Here is a 20408-nt window from a genome sequence, read left to right as displayed (position 1 = left end):
CTGGACCCCTTTGGGAGGACCCCTTTTGGAGGATCTGGACCCCGTGGGAGGGTCTCGACTCAATGGGAGGACCCCGATGGGTGGATCTGGACCCCTTTGGGAGGACCCCGGTTGGAGGGTCTGGACCCCTTTGGGAGGACCCCGATGGGAGGAACTTGACCCCGATGGGAGGATCTGGATCTCTGTGGGAGGATCCCGGTGGGAGGGGCCCTGGTAGAGCCGCCCCCTCGCCCTCTGACCCCTTCACGTGTGTGAGGCCTAGGTTAGACCCCGGCTCCGGGTCCGTCACGCAAGATGAAGACGAGGTTCAGCACCGTGGACGTGCGGGCCGTGGTGAGCGAGCTGCGGCGCAGGTGAGGGGCTCCCGAGAGGGGTACGAGAGGGGTCCCCGTGCGAGGGGACCCCCTGTGAGGGATCTCTGGGACTGAGAACGGCTCCGCCCTGCGTTGCCTAGATTCCCTGCCGTCCCGGCGCGGCCTCTGTCGGCCGAGAGCCTAGGCCGATGGTCTGGGCCCTGTGGCGCGGTCTCCGTGTCCCTCCGCGTCCCTCCGCGTCTCCGTATCTCCGCGTCTCCATGTCTCTATGTATGTTTCAGTGTCTCTGTCACGGTGTCGCTGTGTCTGTTTTAAATATCTGAGCGTCTCATTGTATGCGTATGTGTCTCCGTCTCATTTAGTCGGTCTCTGTGTCTCGGTGTCTGAGTGAGTGTTTCAGTGTCTCTGTGTCTCAGTGTCTCTATGTCTTCCTCTGTCTCTAATATTACTCTGTCTCGGTGTATCATCGTCTCGGTGTCGGTGTGTGTCAGTGTCTAAGTGTCCTCTTGCTGTGTCCTGTGTCTTGCAGCCTGCTGGGGATGCGCGTGAACAACGTCTACGATGTGGACACTCGGACATACTTGGTCCGACTGCAACGGTACGCGACCCGGGGTGCTGTGGTTGTGTGGCGTTGTAGTGTTGTGCCTGTGTGGTGTTGTGCCTGAGTAGTGTTGTGCCTGGGTAGTGTTGTACCTGGGTAGTGTTGTGATTATCTAATTATTGTGGCTGTGTGGTGTTTTGATTCTGTGGTGTTGTGGCTGGGTAGTGTTGTGGCTGTGTGGTGTTGTGATTCTGTAGCATCCCGTGGTTGTGTGGCGTTGTGATTCTGAGGTGTTGTGGCTGGGTAGTGTTGTGACTAGCAGAGGTGGGACAAAGTCATTGTTATGCAAGTCCAAGTCGAGTCTGAAGTCATCAAATTCATGACTCGAGTCTGACTCGAGTCCAAGTCACATGACTCGAGTCCACACCTCAGAGGTGGGACAAAGTCATTGTTATGCAAGTCCAAGTCGAGTCTGAAGTCATCAAATTCATGACTCGAGTCTGACTCGAGTCCAAGTCACATGACTCGAGTCCACACCTCAGGTGACTAGTATTGTGGTTGTGGCTGGGTAGTGTTGTGATTCTGTAGTTATTGTGGTTGTGCGGTGCTTTGGCTGAGCGGTGTTGTGGTTGTTTGGTGTTGGGGTTGTGTGGTGTGATTCTGTGGTTATTGTGGCTGTGTGGTATTGTGGTTGGGTAGTGTCGTGATTCGGTGGTGTTGTGGTTGTGTAGTAGCGTCGTGACTCTCTGGCGGTGTGACCCTGCGGTGTTGTGACCACGTGTGTACAGGCCTGACGCCAAGGCTGTGCTTCTCATCGAGTCTGGCACGCGGCTTCACACCACCGAGTTTGAGTGGCCCAAGAACAACATGCCCTCCGGCTTCTCCATGAAGGTGCTCATGGGGGCCCCACTGCCCCGTCTCCCTCCTCTCCTTCTGTGTGCGGTGTGTCGTGTTTATGTGTGGTGCGTGGTAGTCTGTTGCGGTGTGGCGTTTGATGTGCTGTGCGTGGGGTGCTTTGTATTGCGTGTGGTGTGTTGCGTGTGTTTGGTGCGGTATTTGTTGCGCGTACCATGTTTATTTACATGTCCAGTGTGGCGTGATGTGTGCTGTGCTCAGTGCCGTAAACATCTCAAGTCGCGGCGCCTCGTGAGCGTAGAGCAGCTGGGCACAGATCGCGTCGTCGACCTCCAGTTCGGCTCCAACGAGGCGGCGTACCACCTCATCGTGGAGCTCTACGACCGGGTGAGGGGCCAGCACCCACCCATTCGCCCACCTCCTCTGTGTGTCTCTGTGTCCCTCCGTGTGCCTCTACGTATGTCTGTGTGTCACTGTGTCCCTGTGTGTGAAACTATTTCTGTCACTGTGTGTCACTGCGTACCTCTGTGTGTCACGCTGTGTACTCCGTGTGTCGTCACTGTGTCTCAATATGTATTTGTGTATCGCTGTGTGCCGTCGTGTATCACCGTGTGTCACTGTATAGGTCCTTGTGCTAATGTACCTTGATGTGTCACAGTTTCACGGTGTGTCATGTGTCACTATGTGTCGCTATCACCACGTGTCACTATGTGCTTCTGTGTGTCACTGTCACTTTGTGTCTTTGTGTGCCCTCCATGTGCTCTCCGAATGTGCTTCTCAAGCCTTTTGTCACTGCCGGAATCTATAATTTTTAGATGTTCTATCGCTTATGGTATTGCTACTGCTGATGCTCGGCTTTTTGTTGTTGCTACTGTTGTTGCTGCTGTTGTGGCTCCCAGGGCAATGTTGTGCTGACGGACCACGAGTTCACCATCCTGAACCTGCTGCGGTTCCGCACGGACGAGTCGATGGACGTGAAGCTGGCCGTGCGCGAGCGCTACCCTCGCGACGCCGCCGCACTCGCGGTGCAAGCACCGCTCTCCGTGGAGCGGTGAGTCCCAGCGTGCGTGGGGTATGTGGGCACTGTGTGCGCATGTGCGTGCCCACCCGTGTGTATACTCATGCCGGTGGTCACATGCACAATATTATAATCATTTGTTTTTGATAGAGTACCCGTTAGGCTGTGGAGCACTTCTCAAGGATTGAGCAACTTACGTCATGGTTATTGTTGTTGTGTTTGTGTTGTTGTAATGATGGTTGTTTTATTTTCAGGCTGACGGAGATCCTCGAAGCGGCATCGAAGGGCGACCAACTGAAGCGGGTGTTGAACCCCCACATGAGTAAGTCTGCGGCCACCGGTCGTGCTCGTACGTGTGATGCTGGGTTTTGAGGATGTGTCTGAATGCAGCAGGGTGCCTCGTCCACATTAGTTTATCAGGTCGCAACACAAACACAACCAAATACATGTACAGCCCGTGACAGCACCTGTTTATCTCCATTATTTCATCTGCAATCCCTAATGTGCATTACCAATCTGAGTGCACATGTTTATACAACATGTATGTGTTTATGTGTTTGTGGTGAATATCTGAACAAGTCCTGGGCCTTCCCTAGGTCGACTCGGCCTTAAATGAGTAACCGGTGCGGTGTGTGAATATCAGCACCGGGGAGACAAATTCAGCCGGGCATGTGCTGTGTTGGCCGATTAAGGCTAGAGGGGGGATCGTTGTCTTTATATTTGTGTGCGCGTGTGCGTCTGTGCGTGTGCTGTTGACAGCGCCTGGTCCTGCGGTCATTGAGCACTGCCTCCTGCAGGCCGGCCTCCCCGAGGGGGCCAAGTTGGGCCAAGGGTTCGATCTCACACGAGGTGAGGTCCCCTCTCCCTCCTCACATCCCCTTCTCCTCCTCTCCCATCCGTCACATCTCTCACATCTCCTCCCCATCTCACATCCCCCCTCCCATCCCTCACATCTCCCCATCTCACGTGCTTCTTATGCGAGCTCATGCATGTGTGTTCGTGTCTGTGTGCCTGTGTGTCACTACACACACACAGATCTGCCCAAGGTCCTGCAGGCCATCGCCCTGTCGGAGGAGTTCATGGAGAGAGCCAGCGACTTTCAGGGAAAGGTGCGGTGCGTGGTTGAAGGGGGTGACTCCACACAGCTCGTCCCCACGTAGTCGTTCATGCGGTGCCCTCGCTCGTGACGCTCATCCCCTGCTGTGCAGGATGCCACTTGCTGACGCCCATGAGTGGCGCTTGCTGATAAAACATTTCGGGGGGGGGAAATTATTTCGAAGTGTTTCTACCGTCACGTGTGTCAGTATCGTGTGGCGGAGTTAAGCGACCTGAACGTTTGGGGTTCGAGTTAGAATTCATTAGCCTTCTTTGCGTTTCTGCACCATTTCTGTCGTTAGTGCCCTTAGCGCCGCTCTCGTCATCAGCAACGTTACTGACATTCAATTCATTAGCGTCGATCGTCCCTTTCCAGTCAATGGCATTGTTGTCATTCGAGGTTATTATTGTTATCGTCATTAGCATGGTTAGCTGCGTTAGCGTCATTAGCACGGTTCTCGTCGTTAGCGAGCTGATCGCCGCTTTCCATCTCCTCCCAGGGCTACATCATCCAGAAGCGAGAGAAGAAGCCGAGCGTCGACGCAACGCAGCAGCCCGAGGAGCTGCTCACGTGCGTGGGAGCGGGCGGGGGAGCGTGGGGCAGAGTGGTGGAGAGCACGGGAGAATATGGGAGAGTGCGGGGGAGTGTGTGCGGAGGGATATGCAAGAGCATTGTAGAGTAGAGTGTGGGATAGTGGGTGGGTGACTGGGAGAGTGAGTGGTTGATCGTGGTGGAGAATGAGTCAGAGACCGGAGACGTGAGTGGGAGAGTGGTGGAGACTTAGTGGGGGAGCGTGAAAAAGTGAGAGAGTGGGAAGGAAGTTGGAGATTCTGAGAGTGAGAGCTTTCCTTGGCTTCTCTTTGCGTATATTGAAATGGGGATATGTGTGTGTGCACTTGTCTCTATGTGTGCATGTGTGCATGCACATGTGTCCGTATGCATTTATCCTGGGTCTCCCCTTGGTCGACTCATCTTTAAACTGGTACATGATGTGGTGTGTTAACATCATTTATTGGGAGACAAAGGTGGCTGGGCGTGCTGTTGGCCATAGGTCCTCGCTAACAGTACTTGCCCCAACAGTCCGTTGAGGCCACAACGTAGAATCTCTGTGCATGTGTGTGAGTGCATGTGCCTTGTGTGTGTGCTCATGTTTACAGGTATGAGGAGTTCCACCCATTCCTGTTTGCGCAGCACTCACGCGGGCCCTACCTGGAGATGGACAGCTTTGATAAGGTGCGCACACAGACCACGGCCCCACCATGACCCCACCATGACCCCACCATGACCCCACCATGACCCCACCACAGCCCCACCACGGCCCCACCATGACCCCACCACAGCCCCACCACGGCCCCACCATGACCCCACCATGACCCCACCACAGCCCCTCCACGGTCCCACTATGACCCCACCATTGCCCCACCATTGCCCCACCATTGCCCCACCATTGCCCCACTATTGCCGCACCATGACCCCACCATGACCCCACCATGACCCCACCATGACCCCACCACAGCCCCACCACGGTCCCACCATGACCCCATCATTGCCCCACCATGTCCCCACCATGACCCCACCATTGCCCCACCATTGCCCCACCATGACCCCACCATTGCCCCACCATGACCCCACCATGACCCCACCATGACCCCACCATGACCCCACCATGGCCCCACCATGACCCCACCATGACCCCACCATGACCCCACCATTGCCCCACCATTACCCCACCATTGCCCCACCACGGCCCCAACACGGCCCCAACACGGCCCCAACACAACCCGGCCGCAACACAACCCGGTCTCTCTATTGACTTTTATAATTCTCTCCTTCAGAGCCTCTACAAACCCCTCAATTCCAAAATCCTATTATCAAAGATACCGATGCCAGACTCCCTCATCAGTATCCGTCCACGAGACCATGGCGCACCCACACTCCAATCCCCCTCTGGCTCCCAATCAAATTATGTCAACTGCTAAGATCCTCCATGGACTCAGCTCTGTATACCACTCTTATCTCACTCTACTCCTTCCCATGCACTCTCCTACCTCTCCGCTCTCATTGCACTCTATTCCCCTCCGCGCACTCTCCTTCCTTTCCCCATTCGTCTCACTCTACTCTCCTCCATGACCCCCCTACGCCTTGCATCCAAAGCTCCAGTAAAATGTCTTAAACAGGACGTCACTCGTTTATCCGTTGCTGCACTGTCAATTCACCTCCCCATTCAAGTCAAGACTCAAGATCTCCTCCCTGTTCTCTCCCTATGACCGTTTCTCTCTGTGCCAGTGTCTGATGTAAAAACAGACAGAAGCCCTCTCCCTCCCCGTGCGCTCCTCTCTCATAACCGCCACTTCACCAGGGCGGCACAGCGGTTACACTTGTGTCTCACAGAAAGAAGGACCTGGGTTCGATTCTCTACTCGGATGCCTTTATCTATGGAGTTTATATGTTATTGATCAAACTTTCCAATGCAGGTACCTCATGAAAAATAGATTTTGGACTCTGTATGGCTTTCCTGGGAAAATACGTAACGATTATTTTACCTTCATTGCGGTTACCTTTATACTCTATACATTCCCTTTATGTTTATTGTGTGTGACTCAAAACGAGGTCCCGTCGTCGTGAATTTTGTTTGTGTGTGTATGTGTTTCAGGCCGTGGATGAGTATTTCTCCAAGATGGAAGGCCAGAAGATCGACATCAAGGCACTGCATCAGGTCTGGGCGTGCATGCGTGCTTGTGTGTGTGTGTGTGTTGAGTGTATACTCTGTGTGTACGTGTGTATATAGATGTCTGTGTGTGTGTATGTAGAGCATGTGTATGTGTTGAGATGGGCATGTGTGGATTGTGTGTGTGTGGAGTGTCTGTATGTGTGTGTTAAGATGAGTGCGTGTGTGTGTGTTGAGAGTATTGTCTGTGTGTACGTGTGTATATAGATGTCTGTGTGTGTTTAGAGCATGTGTATGTGTTGAGATGGGCATGTGTGGATTGTGTGTGTGTGGAGTGTATGTGTGTGTGTGTGTGAAGATGAGTGCGTGTGGAGAGTACGGCACAGTTGGCACAGTAGAGGGCACAGCTGGTGTATCTCTGCCATTTATCCGAGTCAACCCATGACACCTGGGTCTGTCCCGTGACCTGTCAGCGAGCCTTCGACACTTCACTTGGCCTCAAAGTGCACCGATCCTGGCACAAGTGCTGTGGTAATGTCACTGTCACTTAGTGGCGAAATGGCAGGTGGTGATATTGGAGTGTGTGTGTGTAGCGTGTGTGTGTGTATAGAGCGTGTGTAGAGTGTTTGTGTGTTGTGCGCGCGTTTGTGAAGCGTGTGTGTGTGAAGCGTGTGTGTGTGTGAAGCGTGTGTGTGTGTGAAGCGTGTGTGTGTGTGAAGCGTGTGTGTGTGTGAAGCGTGTGTGTGTGAAGCGTGTGTGTGTGAAGCGTGTGTAGTGTGTGTGTTGAGCGTGTGTGTGTGTGGAGCGTGTGTGGAGCGTGTGTGTAGCATGTGTGTGTGTAGCGTGTGTGTGTAGCGTGAGTGTGTGTGTAGAGCGTGTGTGTGTGAAGCGTGTGTGCAAGCTGTCCCATTTGTCTCACAGGAGAAGCAGGCACTCAAGAAGCTGGATAACGTGCGCAAGGACCACACGAGGCGGCTGGACGCCCTGCAGCAGGCGCAGGTGAGCTCTCGCCGGGACACTAACATCGCCATAGGGGGGCGCGGGGGGCACAGATGGGGCCCCCCCTATTGCCATTCGGCTACAGCGTTTGCATCGCCCACAGTCTTTACGTGACGTCACGGAGTAGGATGGCCACCCGCCCCCCCCACCCACCGCGTGTGAAACGCCGGCACCAACGCGTACCTCCACATACCCGTGTCTCTACATACCCGTGCGTGCCTCTACATACCCGTGCGTACGTGCGTGCGTGCGAGTGCAGGAGGAGGACCGGCGCAAGGCGGAGCTGATCGAGGTGAACCTGCTGGTGGTGGAGCGCGCCATCACGGTGGTGCGCAGTGCCCTGGCCAACCAGCTGGACTGGGCCGAGATCGGCGCGCTGGTGCGCGAGGCCAGCGAGCAGGGCGACCCCGTGGCCTGCGCCATCAAGGCCCTGAAGCTCAACACCAACCACATCACCATGGCGCTCAGGTGGGGCGGCACGCGGCAACGCGCGCAGCGTGCGGATGCGGCGCGCGTGCTGCACACGGCGACACAACGAGCACACAACACGCGCGCTACAAGCGGTGAACACAGAACACAAATTCACGATGAAGGTTTTTGGGGTAGATCGCGTGAGTATAAATGTGTCGTAACCCTCCACCACCCGACACAGCCAACCATTAAGGGATTTGTCACGTAAACAACGCGCCAATTAGTTACTACTTCAGCCCACCGGTGTGTTAGAGAGTAAATCCAGAATAGTTCTGGCAAATCGCCCGATGATGCTGGATGATGTAATTACCAGCGAAACGTCGAACTTAAATTGTAAATGTTGTTGATTTACTCTCCAACACACCGGTGGGCTGAAGTAGTGACTAATTGGCGCGTTGTTTACGTGACAAATCCCTTAATGGTTGGCTGTGTCGGGTGGTGGAGGGTTACGACACATACTTACGCAATCTAACCCAAAAGCCTTGATTATTAATAATATTGGTCACGAAAGCCTACTTGTTAAACAGAACACAAACACTGAGTGTAGCAGACCTGGGGGCAATTGCAATTAACTGTGTGATTTATAACTCATTAGTTACAATCACAATCTTATCTTAATTTCAGCCAACAATGCTTCTGTAATTTGATTATAATTGACCCCAGGTCTGGTGGTCTGGTGCGCACATTGATACGGTGGTGATGGTGTTATTGTCGTATATAATAGATCTATTATTGGCTGTGATGGTGTTAACGGTGAATGGATGGTGATGTTACTGGTGCATTGGCGGTGATACAGTAACCCGTACACTGGGGCTGGTGGTGAGGACGGCTCGGACGGTGAGGCCGGCGATGGAGAGGCCGTAAAAGCGACAAAGCAGCAGCACAAGCGGCAGAAGCCACAACAGGGGCGCCCGGCGCTCATCGACATCGACCTGAGCCTGTCCGCCTACGCTAACTCCAAGAGGTGCTCCTCCCATTTCCCCTCTCTGCTCCCCTTCCCGACTCCCTCTTGCTGCTCTCCTTCTTAGTCACCCTGCCCTGCCCCTCCTACTCTCACTCCCTCTGTCTGCAAGTTTGTGTGGTGCTAATTGTGCGTGTGGTGCTGCGTGTGTGGCATTGTGCTGCGTGTGCATGTGGTGCTAAGTGTATGGCATGGCGCTGTGTGTGTGTGTGTATGGTACTAATTGTGCGTGTGGCACTAGGTGTGTGGTGTGGTGCTGCGTGTGCGTGTGGCGCTAAGTGTATGGTATGGCGCTGTGTGTGTGTGGTGCTAAGTGTGTGGCGTGGTGCTGTGTGTGTGTGTGTGGCGCTAAGTGTGTGTGTGGTGCTAAGTGTGTGGCGTGGTGCTGTGTGTGTGCGTGTGGCGCTAAGTGTGTGGCGTGGTGCTAAGTGTGTGTGCGGTGCCTTGTGTAGGTATTACGATCACAAGAGACACGCCGCCAAGAAGGAGCAGAAAACCATTGAGGCATCAGAAAAGGTAGAAATGTGCGTGTCAGGTGCGTGTGTCACATGTTAGATGTGTGTGCCACATGTTCATGTGCTGAGCGTATCAGCAGCTGCCTTGTTGCCAGGTGTGACACCGACGAAGTGGCGTGTTATCAAGACATGAGACTGACGAGGTGGCTTGTCGACGAGGTGTGCCACAGGCATTCAAGTCTGCCGAGAAGAAGACGCGACAGACTCTCAAGGAGGTGCAAGTCGTGAGCTCCATCCAGAAGGCGCGCAAGGTCTACTGGTATGACCCCTCAACCCTGACCCCTTCAACCCTGACCCCAACCCAACACGCCACTTGACCCGCAATCTCAGAGCCAAGCGGAAGTTAGCCGCTCTCCTCAATGCCGAGTGTTCCTGACCTCCGTGTCGATGAGGCGACGACTCCACTGCGTGACGCTGGGCTTTGCTGTGACCCCCTCGGCGCGGTAGTGATGGGTGGCGCCGTGCCGCGTGCGTGCGAGCAGGTTCGAGAAGTTCCTCTGGTTCATCAGCTCGGAGAACTTCCTGGTGATCGCTGGCCGCGACCAGCAGCAGAACGAGATGATCGTCAAGCGCTACCTGCGAGCAGGTGAGCTCACCTGTGTGTGTGTGAGAGGGTGCGAGTGTATCTTGGGGTGGTGTGGGCAGCGGCGGCACAGTGGTTAGCCCATTGCACTCCAAACCCAGCGACCCAAGTTCGATTACAGCTCACGACCAATTGCAGTGGTGAATATTTGAACTGGTTCTGGCCTTCCATAAAGTCGACTCAGCCTTAAATGAGTACTTGGTGTGACTCGGCCAAGAGTGGTGCTGGCCACACCATCCCCTCATATGCCTTGCCGGCTTTCATAGGTGCTCGCTAACAGCACTCGCCCCAACAGCCTGTGTAGGCTGTGGGGGATCTTAGTCTTTGTTGTACGTCTGTGTGTGTACTGGTGTATGTATGTGTGCACTGTCATTGACATAGTGATGTGTGTGTATTTACGTGTTTGTGTGTTTATGTTTATTTATTTGCGTGTATATTTGTATTGTGTAAATTGGTAAGTGTGTGTGTGTATTCTATGTGTGCATGCTAGTATCGTGTATCTTGTGTATATTGTGTACGTGTGTGTGTTTGCTGCCGTTGACAGGAGATCTTTACGTTCACGCTGATCTGCACGGAGCCACGAGCTGCGTCATCAAAAACCCCACGGGTGAGACCGCCACTCCGAGCTACTCACAGGGATCCCTGCACCTAGCCTGGCACGGGTTACGTCCCACTGGAACCACAAAACACGTTCCAACCACTAAACTAGAGGTTTTACCCTTTCTGGCAATAAAACAGGTGTTAAGATGTTAAAACACCAAACATAAACCTTTTGCAAGGAATAATAACAATAAAATAATAAAAATGAAAATAAAGTGAATAAAAAATAATACAAATATCACGACGTTTCGATCTCAACACAAGCAATCGTCATCAGGATGATGTTTAAATGATTATGTATTGACTTTATTTTTATTATTTAATTGTTATTATTTTTTCTATCTATGTGATTTTACTGAAAGAACCATAGGATACTATACGCATAGTCTTTGAAACTGATTGGTCCACACCAGAGACAACTTCTTTAGAGCCTAGTCTTAAACAGTGTATGACCAGAGAATGCCAAAAGGCGACCAGCACAAAGACAATGTCACGATCAGGATATTGAGATCTCGGGGTGAGCAGCTACATCATGGGACCTCCCTTGCCAGCATCAAAATATAAGAATGGGTTTTACCCTTTCTGGCAATAAAACAGGTGTTCAGTTGTTAAAATACCAAACAGAAACCTTTCTCAAGGACTCCTGCATTAACTCTGTTCACCATGATGAGGACCCCTCCATAATCACGCTGCACCTATTATGATGATGCCCCCCACCCCCTCCCCCACCAGGAGAGGCGGTGCCCCCCCGCACGCTCACGGAGGCTGGCACGATGGCCGTGTGCTACAGCGCCGCGTGGGATGCCCGTGTCGTCACCAGCGCCTGGTGGGTGCACCACCACCAGGTCACCAAGACGGCGCCCTCCGGGGAGTACCTCACCACGGGCAGCTTCATGGTCCGCGGTGAGTGCCACGCAGCGGGCGGCGCGATGCAGGTGGGTGTGGGGGGGACGCGCAGGTTTAGGGGGGCACGCAGGTTTAGGGGGGCACGCAGGTGTGATGGGGTCCGTGCTTGGCTGGGCCCTTCACCACCAGATGTCCCCGTGGCCCACCCAAGTTGATGCTCCTTAGCGGTATGCCGATGTTACGGTGCCCCCCACACTCGACAGCTCAAATGGGCCCCCCACAATCCAAGAGCAGCTGGAGCCAGGATTGGCGGTGATATGCAGGTGCGGTGAAACACCGGTGTTTTACCATGCAGGTGTTAGAGCTGTACGTGTGTAGTGCCGTACAGGTGCGGTGACACTCTTGCAACCTCCTCAGGTCACTCCTGCCAAATGAGACTCGTGTCCTGCCATCTCGAGTTGTCACCTGGTGACACGAAATAAACCCGAAGCAAATATTTGGTTCTGTAGAATTGCCACGACAATGCAGGCGTGGTACCGTACTGGTGTGACGCTGTATGCATATGGTGACACGCGGGTGTGGCGATGTACAGGTTGGGTGCCATGTTCTTTGGTTCTTTCGGTAGTCACGTAGGTGAATAAATAAAATAAAAATAAATAAATTAAATCGCGACGTTTCGGGCGCAACACAAGCGCCCGTCATCAGGTGGGACAATTACAGCAACAAAACAATCGCTAAAGTGTGATTTTATTTATTTATTTTCATTTTATTTTTTTCACCTACGTGACTTTACCGAAATAACCAAAGATTATGGATCCGTGCAGTCACGAAAATTTCAAATCTAGAATTGGTGCCATGTGTTTATTGCGTGCAGTACACAACGGCTGCGTTATCTGGTGAGAGTGTTGCTCTGAAAGCACCTGGTCATGGGTATTAACGCACGTACGTGCGTGTGTATGCGTGTGTGTGCATGCGTGTATGTGTGCGTGTGTATGCGTGTGTGTGCATGCGTGTATGTGTGCGTGTGTGCGTGTGTGCGTGCGTGTCTTTGCTGGCACAGGTAAGAAGAACTACCTGCCTCCTTCTTACCTCATGATGGGGTTTGGATTCCTGTTCAAGGTGTGTGTCTTGAGTCCGTCGCCACGTTTTCATGAACAACGTTGCCACGTTTACTTGGGTGGCAGGGTGGGGGTGCAGTGGTAACACTCTTGCCTCACAGCACGAACGGCCTGGGTTCGATTCCTGACTTGGGTGCCTTCCTGGGTGGAGTTTGTATGTTCTCCCTCCCCCTGTTCTGCATGAGTTTTCTCTGGGTTCCCCAGTATCTTCCCATTGCAACAACAACAACAAAAACATACAAAACATCCCAGTGCTGAAAAATGACCTGAAAATTACTGATGAGCGATCACACACAGTAACATGACCCTCCTACTGCAAAAAAACTTAGCAGGGTCCACCTGAAGAAGAGTCTTGAGACTCAGTGAGGCTCTCCTGGGTAAACAAGCGTAGTAATCAAAATAATAACAAATTGCACCCACAAGTTGTTCTTAGCCCAATCGTGGTGACTCGGGCTGCTGGTGTCTTTGTGCCTCGCCTAGGTCGGCTCAACCTTAAATACGCGTGTGTGTATAGATATATTTACTGTCCCGTGTGTGTGTTCGCTCGTGTTGATCAGGTGGACGAGTCTTGTGTCGCTCGTCACAAGGGGGAGCGAAAGGTCAGAGTTCAGGACGAGGACCTGGAGTCGGAGGCGAGGGAAGCGGGGCGAATCATGGAGGAGGCGTCCGTCGACCTGGGTAGGTCACAGAGTGCGACCCCTGTTTGACCCCGCAGGCTGGTGGAGTGGTGGTGCCCAGCTGGGTCAGGAGGTCAGAGCGCTGGGCTGGCAACGCTGAGAATCCTGGGTTTGATTACCGGTATCGTTTCTAGTGAGCTGTTGATCTCAGGCTGGTTGCCAAGGACTTAAAAAAAAAATGCTTACAATTTGGATGTGCGCTTAATTCGCCTAAATTCCAGCTCTGCCAATACATATCAGTACGACTGGCGGAGTATGAACCGTGAAAATGTGCTGCCTACATCTCATCATTCATCCCAAATAGACCAATCTTTACCAGCGTCCTGGTCCAAATATTGGCCGAATTAATTTTCCATAGTTGGTGGGGATAACACATAGCAATCATTACCCTTGACTGGCAGACTTATGTCTGCTTACAGGCCAGGTGCTGAGTCACCTTGTGCCACACAGAGACAGCTGCCACTGGGGGTGCCCTACATCGGGGTCGAGCAAATTAACGTTGACATTGTTGAGGATGACCGCAGCCCATGGCACCCGGCTCTAGTTGCCGCGGTAACGCACGTGCGAGCATTTGTCAGCCTGAGGCCTACGACCCGCTCTCCCACAGAGGAGGTACCCTCTGATGGGGAGGAGGAGGAGGGGGCGGCGGGAGACAGGGAGGGAGGAGGCCTCCCTGCCACCCAATCAGAAGACGCCGTCTCGGCCGCCCCCTCCGCTCAGGGTGGCCCCCCACCCCCCAAAGAGGAAGACAGCCAATCGGAGGGCTCGCAAGAGGAGGAGGAGGTGAGGGTGCAGCCAGGCAGCGGGGACTCCGATGGCGGGGGCGATAGTGGCGGGGAGATGGATTTCCCCGACACGAACATCGACCTGTCTCACCTGGCTCAGCCGTCTCACCTACACATGCACAGGTGAGGGCATCACTCCACCTTCCCCCTCCCCTCCCCCATCCCCTCACTTGCTTGCACTGGGCGCCAGCGACTGTGTGTGCCTATCGTGCGTCTCCGTGTTTCCCCCGCAGGCCCGGCATGGCAGCTGGGCCCGACGGAGTGCCAGCGAGCACATCACAAGCCTCGGAGATGCAGGGAGACGCACAGGTACCGCACGTGGAGATACACGGACACGCACGGACACGCACGGACACGCACGGACACGCACGGACACGCACGGACACGCACGGACACGCACGGACACGCACGGACACGCACGGACACGCACGGACACGCACGGACACGCACGGACACGCACGGACACGCACAGAGACACACTGACACACATCAGTAAAGGACACGGGTAGCGAACACAGACACACACATGGTAACTGTGCAACTTTAATCGTGATGAACTGTCAACCTGGATCCTAATAATGAATTGATCTGTGAACCGTAACTTGCCCCAATCACTTTTTTCCCTCTCCGTATGCCGCGTTTCTCTCCAGAGAGATGACAAATCCCGGAAACATCTCTCTGCCAAGGAGCGCAGGTCAGTCCACACTTAACTTGAAAACCCGGTTTAACCAGGGGAGGCTGAAACTGGGATTCGAACCCAGGATCTCAGCAGTGCCTGCTCCACGCTTCTGACCTTATAACTGCAGCCGCATGACCTCACTGCCACCCCACCCACCCTGCCCCCTCCCACCCCTCCACCCTGCCCTTCCACCCCTCCACCACCCCTTGTGACTCCAGGGACCTTAAGAAGCAGAAGAAGCAGCCAGGGGCTCAGCCAGGGCTCGCCTGCAGCTCAACCCCGCAGGATTTGGAAACGCCCCCCTCGGACCCCGCGGACCCCTCGGACCCCGCGGACCCCCCTGCTGCTGCTGGATCCCAGGCCGAGGCGGAGAGGGTGACCGGAGAGGGTGAGAAGCTGGGGGGGGTGGCCCAGCCTGCCCACAAACGTGGCCAGAAGGTGAGGGGCTCATCTGATGTGTTCTCACTCTCCCGCTGCCTCCTGCTTCCCCCTCCTACCTCCTGCTTTCCCCTACTGCCTCCTGCTTCCCTCGACTACCTCATGCTGCCTCCTGCTTTCCCATACTACCTCCTGTTTTCCCCTACTGTCTCCTACTGCCTCCTGTTTCCTCCTGCTGTGTTCTAACTCTCCTGCTGCCTACTGCTTCCCCCTACTGCCTCCTACTGTCCCCTACTGCCTCCTGCTGCCTCCTGCTTCCTCCTGCTTCCTCCTGCTACCTCCTGCTGTGTTCTAACTCTCCTGCTGCCTCCTACTGTCCCCTACTGCCTCCTGCTGCCTCCTGATTCCTCCTGCTACCTCCTGCTACCTCATGCTGTGTTCTAACTCTCCTGCCTGAGTTAAATTCCCAGCCATGGCTACCATCAGTGGCACGTGATATAAGAACCCCATGCTGGGTCCCCTCTAGGTTAACCTTACATGAGTACCTGGTACAGTGTGTCAACATGGGCACTGGGGAGAGATAAAGGCGGCCGGATGTAGTGTTGGCCACAGCACTCCTTCGTACGCCAGGCTCGCATTCATAGATGCTCGGAAATAGCACTAGCCCCAACAGCCTGCGAAAAGCTACCTGGGAGATCTTCATCTTTGTGTTTGCGTGTGTTGGGTGCGAGCAGGGCAAGTTAAAGAAGATTCGGGAGAAGTACGCGGACCAGGATGAGGAAGAGCGGAAGCTGAGGATGGAGCTGCTCGGGGTGAGGCCTTGCCCTGCTACTCATCTCACATATGGAGGCGCGTGTGTGTCGCCTAGCCGCACGCGCGTCACGTGACCACGCGACATGTCACGTGACCACGTGTCCTGTCACGTGCTCGTGTTCCTATCACATGACACTGCGTGCTGTTCATGTGTTGGCAGTCGGAGGGGAAACCAAAGGAACCCAAACACAAAAAAGGCAAGGGGAAGAAGGATGAGCGCGTGAAACATAAGCCCGCGCCACGCCCAATCAACATCCAGCCTCAGGGTCAGGTGACCCCCGTGGAGCAGGCTGCCAATCAGCTGGGAGACGTGACGGTCTCCTCTGAGCAGCAGGGGGGCGACGCGGAGGACAAGGTGAGTGAGTGCGGAGTCGCGGTCTCGCCACAGGATTTCTGCACCGGGTGGGGGGAGGTCCCCCACGTGTTTCTGATTTGCGGAGTTGCGTCTCAAAATTTTACCCTTCGTGTCGCCACGCAGGACCCGGACGACGGAGAAACGGAGCAGGCCGCAGTCGAGGTAAGTGGGGCGGGGGGGGGAGCAGGGGGGGCGGGGGGAGGCCCTGTCTCCAGCTGATCACGTGGGATGCCACTTGCAGCCGCCCCTGCCTTTGTGTGATTGGAGTGAGTGGTATGTTGTGTGAGCTGACAGGGATGTTGGCGATGATGTGATGATAACATGTGGATACTTGCCATAATGTGGTCATCAAGCGGTGGTGATGTGACAGTGATGCGGTTATGAATTGACCGGTGATGTGAAATACGTCGGGGGTGACGTGACGGTGATGTGATGTCTAGGACGCGGAGGCTGTGCTGGACTCTTTGACCGGGCAGCCAGATGCAGACGACCTCCTCCTGTTTGCAATCCCGACCTGCGCCCCCTACACAGCCATGACCAACTACAAGTACCACACGCACGCACAGAAATGCACGCACAAACAAAGATCCTCCCTATAGCCTTAACAATTGTTGAGGCAAGTGCTGTTAGCCTATGAAGGCCGGAATGGCACACGAGGGGGTGGGTGACCAGCAACCACGCCCGGCCGCGTTTGTCTCCCTAGTGGCGATGTTTACGCACCACACCAGGTACTCATTTGACTCTGAGTCGACCTAGCGGAGGCCCAGGACCAATTCAGATAATCATCACTGGTGTTGGCTGTGAGCGGGAATTGAACTCGGGTCACCAGGTTCATAGCGCAGCGTGCTAACCGCTACACTACCACAACATGGGGGACCCTTCTGGCAACAAAACAGGTGGTGTTAAGATGTTCAAACACCAAACAGAAACATTTTTTAAGGAATCAAGTCTGCATTAACCACACGTACTTGTGGTGAACATGAAAACTACGCTCTGCCACCAGGTTCAAGGTGAAGCTTACACCTGGTGCCCAGAAGAAAGGCAAAGGTGCGTCCTAACGGCTGCCACTGTGTGTGTGTGTGTGCGCGCTTGTGTGTGTGTGTGCGCGCGCGCTTGTGTGTGTGTGTGTCCGTGGTCATGAACAGCACTTGTCCCAACAGTCTGTTGAGGCTATACCGGTGGTCTTGGTGTATGTGAGGAGCGATGGCACAGTGGTTAGCAAACGGCTCTAAGAACTCCGCAACTTGAATTCGAATCCCACTCACGGCAACATTAGTAACACATCTAAACTGGTCATGAGACTCCCTTAGGTTAACTCATCTTTAAATGAGCACCTAGTGCAGTTTGTAAGCATCGACACTGGGGAGACAAATGCCGGCAGGGCGTCGTGTTGGCCGCCCACGCTCTCGTGTGCCGTGCCGGCCTTCATAGGTGCTCGGTAACCAGCATTTGCCCCACAGTCTGCGTAGGCTACACCGGCGGTCTTTGTAGCAGTGTGTACTTTTAGTGTGTGGTGGTGTGTATGGCCAGTGGTGGTGGCGCGTGCCGTTGTTTAGCTGTGCGCCGTTGTTTGGGTGTGCGCTGTTGTTTGGCTGTGTGCCGTTGCATGCTTCCTTACTGCACTCCCGTGTGGCCGAACATCCACGTTTGTGCGTCGCAGCTGCCAAGACGGCCCTGCACAGCTTCCTCCACGCGCGCGACACCACGGCGCGGGAGAAGGATCTCTTCAAAAGCGTCAAGGCGAGTCAGAGAGATAGAGAACGAGCGGGGGCAGCAGGGGAGGAGGGCAAATGATCCTGACGACGACAGGGGCAGCACGGGAGAGGGGGTGGGCAGTGACTTGAGCTCGGAGACACCGGCCGGGGTCGTTTGAACTTTGACGAGGCCGGACGTGACCTCGACGTTCAAACGTACCATGGCCTCCACCGCTTGCTCAGACGAACCCTGCTCCTAGCCTAGTTTTCCTCCTGGGTCGACTGCCCCTGATCTGGCTGAAGCTGTGCGGGACACAAACTCGTACACACACGACAAAGATCTCCTGTATAGCCTTTCAGACTATTGGGTCAAGTGCTGTTAGCGAGCACACAAGGAGGTGGGTGGCCAGTACCACGCCCAACCGCCGTTGTCTGCCCAGTGGCGATGTTTTTACACACCGCACCAGGGACTCATATGAGGCTGAGTCAACCTAGGGGGGAGGCCTAGGATCGGTTGAGATAATCGTCACTGGTGTTGGCCGTGAGCGGGAATCAAACTCGGGTCGCCGTTTTCGTAGCTCAGCGCGTTAACACACAGACACATACCCTGCAGCCACTATGGGTGCTCATTCCTGCAACCACTCGGGGTGTTAAATCTCAAACTCAATGGCAAAAACATCGAATACCGAATCAAATCGCACATCCACGATGACACGATTGTTCCAGACCCAGCAGAGAGGGGACAGGGAGGACGGATCGGTGAGCAGAGTGCCGAGAAGTTTGGCTATGTCCTCCCCCCCCCGTAGGACACGGACTTGTCCAGGAACGTTCCAGGCAAGGTGAAGGTCTCCTGCTCCGAACCTGCAGGCCACCAAGCGCAAGTGATTCCAGCTCCTGGGCACCACCACCATCACCGCCGACGGCCAGGCACCTCGCACCCTCGCCTGCGCTCGCGGCCTGCGCCACACGCCTGGCCACAATGGCCAATACCTTGCTACTGGTGTGAGATCAAATTTGACCAAATAAAATATGAAACACGGGGTTTGAACTCTGGGGATATACACATTCTATTGTAGCGACATGATTCCACTGTGGAAACAATACCCGGTCAATACCTGGAAGATACATGGTCCTCCTGGCGGTCTGTCCGGGGCAGTGACCTGGAAAATATTTCCGCACCGCCAACAGCACATCCAGTACATCCCTGTCCCTTACTATGGCCCCGACTACCACTGTTCACATGCCACCCATTCCAGTCTACCTGTGAACTGGAATATATTCAGTGAGAAATGAATCTCTTCCGATGCCTGTTGGCCGGGTGGCCGATACCTGGCGGATGGCGTGGGATTTTGTCGCTGGAGCTGTAGTCTGTAACGAAGATGCTCTGAGAGAAACACCGATGCAGCCAATCATAATTGAGGGTGCGGCAACGGTCGTGCCGTTGGCGTGATGTGTCGATTGGTCTATTAAATACGACTGTTTAGACTCTAGATATGCGCATCGAGTCGTGTGTGCGAGAAGCAATTACGATGAACGCAGATTTATAATTCGCGCATTTGGCGTTCGTGCCACTCTCATAGTGCATTGCTGTCAGAAAGCAAGGTGCTATGTTTCACAGATGGATATGGTTCTGCCAGTAGGGAGCATTGATTGATGTGCGTTACCCGGATTGAGTAATTTGCGGTTTAATTTTTTACGGACCATTACGCCGGCACACAATGGCCTGACATCCACTGTGAAACCAACTGCATATTTTTACATGTGTACGCACGCAGTAGTAACCAGGACGGCCTGCTGGAATCGAACTGCCTACCTGACATGGCTGGGCCACGTCACCAGGCGGCATGTGAACGTGGAGCGGTGGTCCAGCTGTTTGCGCACCGCGGTTCAAACCCAGTGACGGGAGTTCCGATTCCCAGACAGGGGTGACATCGGTCGCAAGTGACATCCCGTCCTCTCTGCCCTTCACCAACCTGCGCTGACAGCCGTTGGTGGATAGAGAATGGCTGGGACTCATGCTTGTATGCGAATGTGGCATTCCGACTAGAAAAGAGCAAACTCAGCGGCACCAACCAGGTCGAAACAACGTGATTGAGGCGGAGGGGGGGGGGGGAAACGAGACGAACGGGAATGGTTTGCGGGACCCGGAATCGTGATAATCCATAGTCACGCTGCTGGGGTTGGGGGGCATGGGGGCAGGCCTGGCTCCAGCTACTCTCGGATTCGGGGGGGGGCAGGGGGAGGGGTGGCACAGTGTCATCGCTACCGAGGAGAGTCAACTTGGGTGGGCCGCAGGGACAATTAGTGGCGCAGGGCCCACCCCAGGGCCCACCATCGCGCCGGCCCTGCTCCGGAGATGGTTTTTGGGTATATCGTTACGTAGCCATTAGCCATGCGAAGTCACATCTGGATATAAGCACATCCCCCTTGGGAGCAAAGCCA

At 54.5% G+C, this 20408-nt stretch overlaps 1 protein-coding gene across 1 annotated transcript; it reads left to right on the top strand.

Moving 5' to 3' along the window:
* The first annotated feature begins 220 nt into the window (after positions 1 to 220).
* Positions 221 to 18980, top strand: NEMF (nuclear export mediator factor). The gene is given in 33 exon segments (XM_061551423.1): positions 221 to 353; positions 844 to 912; positions 1644 to 1746; positions 1972 to 2097; positions 2610 to 2761; positions 2983 to 3050; positions 3488 to 3577; positions 3764 to 3837; positions 4324 to 4394; positions 4982 to 5057; positions 6478 to 6540; positions 7414 to 7491; positions 7751 to 7959; positions 8759 to 8926; positions 9376 to 9439; positions 9609 to 9697; positions 9921 to 10024; positions 10566 to 10628; positions 11354 to 11524; positions 12528 to 12586; positions 13143 to 13263; positions 13870 to 14170; positions 14281 to 14356; positions 14698 to 14741; positions 14945 to 15164; positions 15839 to 15916; positions 16078 to 16272; positions 16396 to 16434; positions 16713 to 16819; positions 17276 to 17319; positions 17933 to 18012; positions 18773 to 18817; positions 18819 to 18980. Coding segments are annotated over 33 exon segments (3339 nt in total). The 5' UTR covers positions 221 to 294; the 3' UTR covers positions 18852 to 18980.
* Positions 18981 to 20408: the final 1428 nt, after the last annotated feature.

The sequence above is a fragment of the Lethenteron reissneri genome, chromosome 14 (assembly GCF_015708825.2).
Source record: "Lethenteron reissneri isolate LAM-NWPU_2019-01 chromosome 14, ASM1570882v1, whole genome shotgun sequence".
NCBI lineage: Eukaryota > Metazoa > Chordata > Hyperoartia > Petromyzontiformes > Petromyzontidae > Lethenteron > Lethenteron reissneri.
The sequence above is the reverse complement of the archived record's forward strand: the minus strand, read 5'-3'. Positions and strand labels throughout refer to the sequence as shown.